Source organism: Embiotoca jacksoni, unplaced genomic scaffold (genome assembly GCF_022577435.1).
Source record: "Embiotoca jacksoni isolate LCO1_2020_lvr unplaced genomic scaffold, fEmbJac1.0.p SCAF_50, whole genome shotgun sequence".
Lineage (NCBI taxonomy): Eukaryota > Metazoa > Chordata > Actinopteri > Embiotocidae > Embiotoca > Embiotoca jacksoni.
This window is the reverse complement of record NW_027185404.1, coordinates 2,016,098-2,024,710: the sequence shown is the minus strand read 5'-3', so window position 1 is coordinate 2,024,710 and position 8,613 is coordinate 2,016,098. Positions and strand designations below refer to the sequence as shown.

Sequence of the window (8,613 nt, the reverse complement as noted above, 5' to 3'; positions counted from 1 at the left end):
AAATCATTCAAACCTTCACGTAAAAGCAGCCCAAACATAGAAAAACTGGCCTTTATTTAGTCTTTTTACATATGGCTTTAGCTTTTCTTTTATTACAAACAGGTTTTACAAAAGGTTCTGAAGACTTCTGAATCACCCACAGGTGGAAAATCATCAGGAGGTCGATGACACTGCAACAGTACATCTAGGATCAGAGGCGCCAGGCGGCCATGAAGCAGTCACAGACGGTTTGAAGAGCGAGGACACGGCGGTCTGGACACTGCAGGACAACATCAGACGAGACGAACCAGACGGATGAAATGCAAAAAAACAACAACAAAAAAAAAAACAACACAGAGCGGACATGATTCCCTTTTCTGCGTCTTCACGATGCTCACGTCTCAAATACGTCACAAGCGTTCACATCCTGCCGAGCCAGAACCGTGAAAGGAACATTTGATCTCTGCGCTCATCTCACCCAGACGGGTCACAACACGGTACCACAACACGGTACCACAACACGGCACCACCGCGGCTCACAACACGGCAGAGCAAAAATAAGACTGCAAAGCAAAAGGCCGGCTCCCCATCACGGCCCGGTGTCCGGTGACCCGGCACCCGTTTCATCCTCCGTCCGTCGGCCCACAACGACAACACGCTTCTACACATGATCAGTACTTTCTACGTGTCTAATCACTACAATACAGCTCCTTCAATCAGTTATTGGATTCAGTGGAATTAGAGGACAGAATCAGTATCAAACGCATACTTAAAAATCATAAACACCGCATTACATTAGATTGCACTGCATCTAGTTTCAGTTTTCAACGATGCACCAACTGACAGGCGACGAGTAGAAAAGTCGTTTCATTTTTCCAGACAGGTTTTAAGGTTAAGTCCATCATGAAGACCTTAGTTCAAAGTTCTTGTCACAAAAGGTGTTGCATAAACAGGATATGGAGTCTTTTGCATACAGAGGTCTGCAGAATGGACGCCGTCTCATGTCTCCCGCCTCGCCTTCTTCTTCTTGGCTGGTTTGAGCACTTGACTCTCCTCAGGTTTTTCTAAAGAAACAAAAACGGCAGGAAGAGATTAGTCGCACAACTCAGACAGGATGAGAAAAGGATGGAGATTTAAAGCTCTTGTTACATTTACAGTCCTGTAAAACAGATAATAAGCAGCTCCTTTGTATTTGTAAGTGTTGTGTTCAGCGTTGATAAATGATTTGAAGGAGGAACTGATTCTAAAAATTGCTGCTCATTTTTTTGTCATTTTGCCCATTTCAGCTTCAAGTGTCATGAATCTTCTTTAACAAGTCGGTGCTGAATTCCAAACGCAATTTTTACGGTTCCTGAAGGCACCACGGACGCAGTAGTTACGGTTGATACGATAACAGGAAGAAGCATCAGCAGGTCTGTTTCTGCAGTTTGTTCCCTGAAGATGGAGATGTTGCCGGAGACGTTGCTCACTTGGCTGCGTTGGAGCCGGCAGGTTGTTCTGCTTGGCAGTCGGCTCTCCGTCAGCGAGCTTCTGTGGCACTTGTGTGACAGGGGGTTTCTGGGAAATGTTGTCCTTCACCGGTCGCTCCCCTCTCGCCTTGTTAGGGAAGAAAAAAAAAATTAAAAATAGATCAGCTACAAGACGAATGGAAACACAAGAAAAGCAGAAGCTCCCATGTTGGATGTAGTTGGATGAACAGAACGTGAGACATGCTGCTCAGATTATCTGGCCTCCCGTCCGTCAGCCCGACTGACCTCGACAGCAGCTGCTTTCACAGGCTGGACGGCAGCCGGCTTCTCCTGAACAGGTGGCTGCTGCTTCTTCTCCGGCTCCTCCACCTTCACACCACACGGGACACGAGCAGAGTTCACATTCAACGGCAAATTCAGAGAATGAACACTAAACGCTCCTTCTGATTTAATTTTTCTGTATCTTGCCCCCCCTCCCACTGATGGACGTTTATTTTCCCAACAGTAAAAACACTGCGCTGCAGCTGTCTTGGTGTTTATCCTCCAACCGTCTGTTACCTGGCCGGCTGCTCTTCCCTCCTCAGCAGCCTTCTTCTTCTTCTTTTTCTTCTTCTTGGATTTAGCTGCTCCATCAGCACCAGTCTCCTCCTTGTCTTTCTCATCTTCATCATCCTCCTGTAAACCCACCACAGATCAGAGGTGACTCAGAGTTAAATCAGACGGGTAGTGTACAAACATCGGAGCATCACAAAGCTGAAAAACTACGATTGTATTTCCAGGAGCGGCTCTAAACTGCAGTAACTGTGATCCAGTAAAATGAAGCCAGTGTGTTTGATTTAATAATCCCTCGCTGCCGCCACCTTGTGGTAACATGACGGCACTACATCCAAATGAGGTCATTATTATTATTATTATTATTCTTATTATTCTTATTCATTTTCTCCTTGGTTTTTGATAAACTCCTGTTTGCACACTCGTGATCAACTCGGAGTTTTATTCTGTATTGTTACACTAACAAACCCGGCTGCGTGTCGAGTCACTGAGCAGCAGGGCTCCAGTCTGAGGAGGATCCAGGATAGCCGTCGGGGGGGCGCAGCCCAGAGGACTCGTCAATTACTCGCTTGTTATTTTTACAACTTGCAGGTTATTTCCCGATGCTGGGTTGGTGCACTTACAGCAGTTGCGATCAGCAGGTTGACCTTGGCCGGACCAGGGAGGGGCTTCTCCTGGGCGGGAGGGGGCTCGGCGGCGGGCTCCTCGTAGTTGCCCCAGGCTTCAGAGGGAGCGTTCCAGTCGGAGCCGGGGTCGGCCGAACCGCCGTCTGAGGAGCAAACTGACCGTCAGCGAGCGGAAAGGAGCAACGAGGACGTTAAACCGAAGCTCATCAGAGCAGCGACAGAAAAGCGAGATGCTCACTGAGTCCGGACCACTCGTCATCCACCCGGGGCGGGCCGAGCCACGGCAGCTCCTTCACAGGCGCTACAGACACACAACATGGGGCAGCAACACACACAGCACAACATACACCCTGAGAAACTCTGCCCTCTGGTGGTGAGAGTCACTTTACACGTCATCAGTTTACTGTTCACTCACCAGCAGCAGCAGCAGCAACGCCCGGTCCGCTCAAAGACACCACATTCAGCTCGGCTGTGGGCATCGCCCTGTCAATCACAGTCCACGACTCTGAAACACACCATATGACATCACTGCAATTAACGAGGGATCCGATTAAATAAGCCATAAATAATCAATATTTAAATAAGCTCCAACCTGAGCTGTAATTTGACCACACCAGTTAATTCGAGTCCACATTTGTCTGTTATTTCACTGGAGGATCTGGGAAACTAACTTATTCAATATTTAACAGGTAATATAATTTAAAACAAAAGTCCTTACAAATACTAGATGATAAGAAATAAACTAGTCATTTAGAGGGACTAGTTTTCAGGGTTTTTCTTGCTTTGCTAAAAGTTTAATGTTTCGCTAAGAGAAGAGTCGAAAAGCCGCCAAGTCTTTTTGTAATATGTCGGACTTTTTTTCAAAAGCTAACTTTAACTTAATAAACACTTTTAACACCAAAAAAGGTCAAACTCTTTACAGGATATTTCACCTTTATACAGAATTATACATTCAAGCTACTAATTTCCTGTTTCCGATGGGCTGATGAACATTGGAGTTGTTGATGACATATATAGCTGCAGTATATTTTAATGGTTCATAAATTAAAATCTTCAGATTCTTCAACACAGCTGATTTTAACTGTTTAATGACACTCGACCCGGTTTTCTTTTTCAAGCAGATTTTTTGAACGAGGCATTTTCAGTAAGTCTTCATTAATATCCTTCAGCTTTTATCTTCCAAAGATCCAGTTCTGCTCAGATTTAAACTTTCAGCCATGTGTGACCACCGTTTGCTGTTTTCAGCATTCACGCTGCATTTTCTCCAGAAAATAAATTCTCTGGTGTTACAAATTGAATATGGACTCGTCACATCTGCCTTTCTAACTGACACCGTGGTTACGCCTGATCTGACATTACAGACGCTGCTTTAAAGCCCTTCAGCAGCCGAGCGGTTCGGTGATAGAGGTGGAACGTTTTACCATCCATCCCGGCCCCCCACAGAGACGCCGGCTCTCTGCTGGTGGTCCAGGGGCCCGTCTTCGGAGCAGCAGTGTGAGCGGGAGCCTTGACGGCGTCAGCCGCCGCCACCTCCAACACCTCGCTGCTGTTAACTAACAGAGACAAAAACATGTTATACTCTGCAGAGATGAGCCATCGGTGGGTTGATGGTCTGAACGAGTGAGTGGTGTTGTGCTGATTACCTTGAGAGACGACAGCCTCCGCCTTCTCCAGCTTCACCTTCGTGGCGTCTCCTGAGGATAAAGAATGAAAGGGTCAACAAATATCAGCTGTAACATCCATACGAGAGCGAGCACGACGACGCTTCAGAGAAAACTCACTCGGGACTATTCAATTCCCATAATGCCCGTATTTATAGTGCCGGCTGCTGACAGGAGACCAGCGAAAGGCAACAACCATGTCAACAGAAAACACAAGAAATATCTCTTTAGTTTCCAAATGAGGCCGTTCACCTGCAATGGTCCTGAGGGTTTGTGTAAATATATGCAAGAAGAAAACATCGTCCCTCTGAAATTGAGCTAAACGGTTTTAAGAGCCACCTTTTTTCTTCTTCTGGCCGGCGGGTGCGGGGGGGGCTGAGGCGGCCTTCGGCTGCTCTGGGGCAGCGCTCACAGGTGTGTTCCCCCCCCCAGGACTGGCTGAGCCGTCGCTGGAGCTCTTGTCCTTCTTGCGCTGCTCGCGTTTCTCCTTGTTGCTGACCTTGGTCTCCCACGTGCCTGAAAAGTAACACTGAGGGGAATTAGTTGCAAAACACGGCGAAGGTTCATGGTGGGATTAGTGAGGAAATATGGTATGGATTAGGCAGGATGAAGGAATAGCTTAATGTATTTTGTGAGGAAAGAGTCTCAGGCTCCACAGTCGGGTATTGAGTTATGATTTTAAAACAAGTCTACACTTTTCAATTATGCCAGAAATAGTACAGAAGTTAATTATTTCTTTTGTGGTTTGGTGGCCTGATTACTGGATATGTTGGCTGAATGAGACGCAAATAGATGACAACAAGCGGCCTGAAATCTAACGGAGATCCCAACCAGTTATCACTATCACAACTATATTACTGTGTCATTCATAATATTTCACCTTCTTCCGGTTCTTTGCCATCAGCAGTCGCAGCCTTGGTTTCCTTCACAGCCGGTTTGGACTTCTTCTTGGACTTCTTCACCTGAAAGAAGAGAAATAATGAGCATAAAGTAAAAAATAATAATAAATAAAAAAAAAAAGAAAACGTGAGATTGAGTTTAAAGGAAATCAGGGTTCACCAGCAAGAACAAGCAACTGGGCGAAGAGACCTCATGCTGCCTGAGGCATGGACAGTCAATCAAACCAGCAGCTCAGGCCCAGCTATTTATAAGTGAAACTACATCCAGTGTCCCAGACAAGCTACATCTGTTACATGTACTTTTTGTAAGCACTATTTTTATCTCCTGCTGCGCTTCATGACATTTTCTGACTGCAGCTACTTTCAGGACCGTGTAACGTTTGCGGTCCTCAGGAGGAGGGATGGGATGGAAAGCTGCACTCAGAGCCGTTACATCAGGGCCAGGTGACGGTGCTTTCCTGGACTGCAATGTGTCATCATTTCAGCACATCCATCACAATGGACGAATGGCGATGTTCAAGTCCCGCCATGTTTGATCCTGGCACATGATCACGTTACCTCGGCAGCCTTCTCGGCCCTGGCTCCACCCGGGGGGGGCTGGTGATGTGGCACCATCTCCTCCGGCACGACGGCTTCCTCCTGCGGCTCAGCGACAGCTCTCCCGTTAGGCTGAGCTTTCTGGAGGAGACGTGTGAAGAGAAAATTACGAGTGAAGTGCCATAACAAATGTCCTTCTTTGAAACGTGTCTGAAACAGACTCGAGGCCGTCAGCGGAGCGCAGCGAGCCGCGGCAGCGAGCTCCGCTGACGGCCGGAGGAGGACGTTGAACCGGGGGATTGACGTGCCTTTTCTGCCTTCTTCTTCTTCTTCTTCGGCTCCTCCGGTTTGACGGGTTTACCGACACCTCGCTTTACTTCGGTTCCGTCGTCCGCAGGTCTCGCAGCGGGGCGCTTCCCGAGCAGAGCCCGGCAGACGGAGGCCCACAGGGCGAGCAGCAGCAGCAGCCCGCCGCCCGCCGCTAGGAGGATGATCCACGGCGGGATGAGCTCCGGCTTCAGCCCCAAATCCACGCCGAGCTCGGAGCGCAGCAGCTCCAGGCCCCCGGACAACATCTCGTTCAGCCGATGTGTGAGCAGCTGGACCTGCCGGGAGGCCGCGTCCCTCCACGGCTCCATCCGCGGCTCCGTCCGCGGCTCCGTCCCGGAGCTTCTTCACAACACCGAGGAGTCACGCTCTGCTTCCCGCTGTTAGCATGCAGCTAAAAATAACGGGACGATTCCGACATGATGGAAAACAACAAACGAACATCGGTCAAAAGATATAAAGATATAAAGATAAAGATATAAATATATAACGATATAAATATAAAGATATAAAGATATAAAGATAAAGATATGAAGACGAACCAGATAATATGAAGACAAACCTCCCCAACGCTGAGTGAGCTAACTAGCCAGCCAGCTAGCTGATGTCATCACAGATCACGTGCCACCGCTCCGAGTGCCCGCGAGCGCAGCCGCGTCACCTCATATGGCTCTGACCGGAAGAGGGACGCTGCCTTCACGGCGGTTGTAAACTGGAGCTTCCGGGGTGGAGCTTGCAACCTGGTCTCGTAACTTTCCGATAGAGACAATTGCAGTCAAATTAATCGTTTCCGTAGCAATTGTTATTTTGAATGAAATGCATTTCTCTGTTTTAGGCGTCTGGTTGCCAAAAGATAACAACTATGCTGAAGACATGACATCGAGTTTGACCGGTTTTTTGTCTACTTTTTACCGTATCGTTTTTCTAAGAATATTTCTGAGCCCCCTGCAGATGACACATTCCGATGTTTTCACACAACACGACTTCCCCAGCTGAATTAACTGGTCACAACAAAATACTTTTTTTTCCAACATAACTTGAAGGCAACAAAAAAACCGGTCCGTGATGGCTCCAGTGAAATGGGCGGGGCTCCGGCTTGTCTTGTGCTGAATGGCCACAATTCTCGGTTCAAAACCGTTTCCGGTACTGCTGATTGTTTTAAGTGGTTTGTCACATATTTTCAGAAAGATTCAATTTACTGTTGTTGCCAGTTTCCAGCCATATAAGGCTTATTCGGCAAATCTTTCATTTTTTTATATTCATTTACATAATACACATGCACCCAAAAAAAATGCCTCAAACCACCCTAAGAAAATGTAACAAACAAATGTAATCACCCAGTAATGTAAGAATAACCAAGGGATATTTAATATTAGATGGCCTTATCAGGTGTGTAACAGTAACTACATTATTTGGAAATCTAACTTCGTAAGCAATAGAACGGCCATTTTTAAAATTCATCATAAGAAACAAAACCAATCAAGAGCAGAAGCAGAATTTAAACTGGTAGAAATCATGGATTCCCATTAACTGGGACAAAATGTTCACGTCCTCTCACGCTAATGTCCCGACTAGTTAACATAGTGAACATTAACAAAATGATAAGAATTCACTATGGACAACTTGTTTGCATCCAAGTTTATTTTGAAACTCCCTACTCCCCCTGTACAAGAAAAAAAGGACTTTCCACAAAGGCAGCAGTGAACTGTCAGTGATCGTACTTTTCTAGGGAAGAAAAAAAAAAAAAAAAAAAAAACGAAAGAAAAAAAAAAAAAAAAAAAAAAACTTATTATCACAGTGCGTCTTCTTTTCTTCTTTTAAATATTTCTACTGCTGTCATCTTTGGCTGGGTTTTCGGCAGACAGCTTCCTGTCAAACCAAATTCCTGGGAAGCAAAGGTTGAAGCCAATAGAGCAGAGCTGTGGGCTTTACATTTTACAGTGCCAATGCAGGAATGTTCTGGACCGTATACCTCTTCTTCATTAACACAAAAGAAAAGAAAACAATAAAAACTGAAATAAAAAGCCGTTTGTGTTCACAACACAAACAAATATTACAGCCTGGGGAGATAGCGACAGTATGTCGAATTTCATAAAATTGTTTAGACAAAAAATAAATCTACAAAAATGGAGCTAGGTAAATATTACACAACAGTAAACATGTTTTTCTTTTTTTCCTTTTTTTAAACTCTTCTTTTTGAACCTCTACACAAAACCAAAATTCTTGGTCTTAATGGCTAGCAGGAGTTTCTGTTTGAGTATCTGTTTTGAAGAGTAGAGTGGCACGTAGAGACGTGAGATGCAGGTGTTGGCTGTGGGCAGGTGCTGGTCGTCTGGAGGCCGGATGGTGATGGAGGGCATCGGCTGGAACCCCTCCTCGCTGGCTGGCAGAGACGGGCTGGAGGTCCAGAAATACACCTGAGGAGCAGACAAACAATTAGTCCCAATAATCAGCACTGTATCTGATTTGAACTCAAACGAATGCATGCTGCAGGTGATGCAGGAGGGAAATCAATAGAAACAGAGAAAAAGGGAGAAAGAATGAGATAAAGAACTGAAAAGTG

General features: G+C 46.1%; 2 protein-coding genes across 5 annotated transcripts in view; both read right to left on the bottom strand.

The window, feature by feature from the left end:
* Positions 1-33: 33 nt before the first annotated feature.
* LOC138211853 (protein LYRIC-like) lies at positions 34-6,441 on the bottom strand. Its single transcript, XM_069172001.1, has 13 exons — positions 6,032-6,441; positions 5,745-5,864; positions 5,168-5,249; positions 4,627-4,803; positions 4,270-4,320; positions 4,048-4,179; positions 3,042-3,131; positions 2,865-2,927; positions 2,624-2,769; positions 2,007-2,123; positions 1,734-1,817; positions 1,449-1,575; positions 34-1,043 (listed from the first exon to the last, which is right to left on the bottom strand). The coding sequence occupies exons 1-13, from the start codon at positions 6,359-6,361 to the stop codon at positions 979-981; spliced, it is 1,584 nt and encodes a 527-aa protein (XP_069028102.1). The 5' UTR covers positions 6,362-6,441; the 3' UTR covers positions 34-978.
* Positions 6,442-7,781: 1,340 nt separating this feature from the next.
* Positions 7,782-8,613, bottom strand: part of ubr5 (ubiquitin protein ligase E3 component n-recognin 5) — a 33,028-nt gene continuing 32,196 nt past the window's right edge. For all 4 annotated transcript variants that reach the window (XM_069171998.1, XM_069171999.1, XM_069171996.1 and 1 more), the window contains exon 57: positions 7,782-8,467. In XM_069171998.1, the coding sequence (XP_069028099.1) occupies positions 8,255-8,467 (213 nt within the window). In that variant the 3' untranslated portion in view covers positions 7,782-8,254. The remainder of the gene's footprint in view (positions 8,468-8,613) is intronic.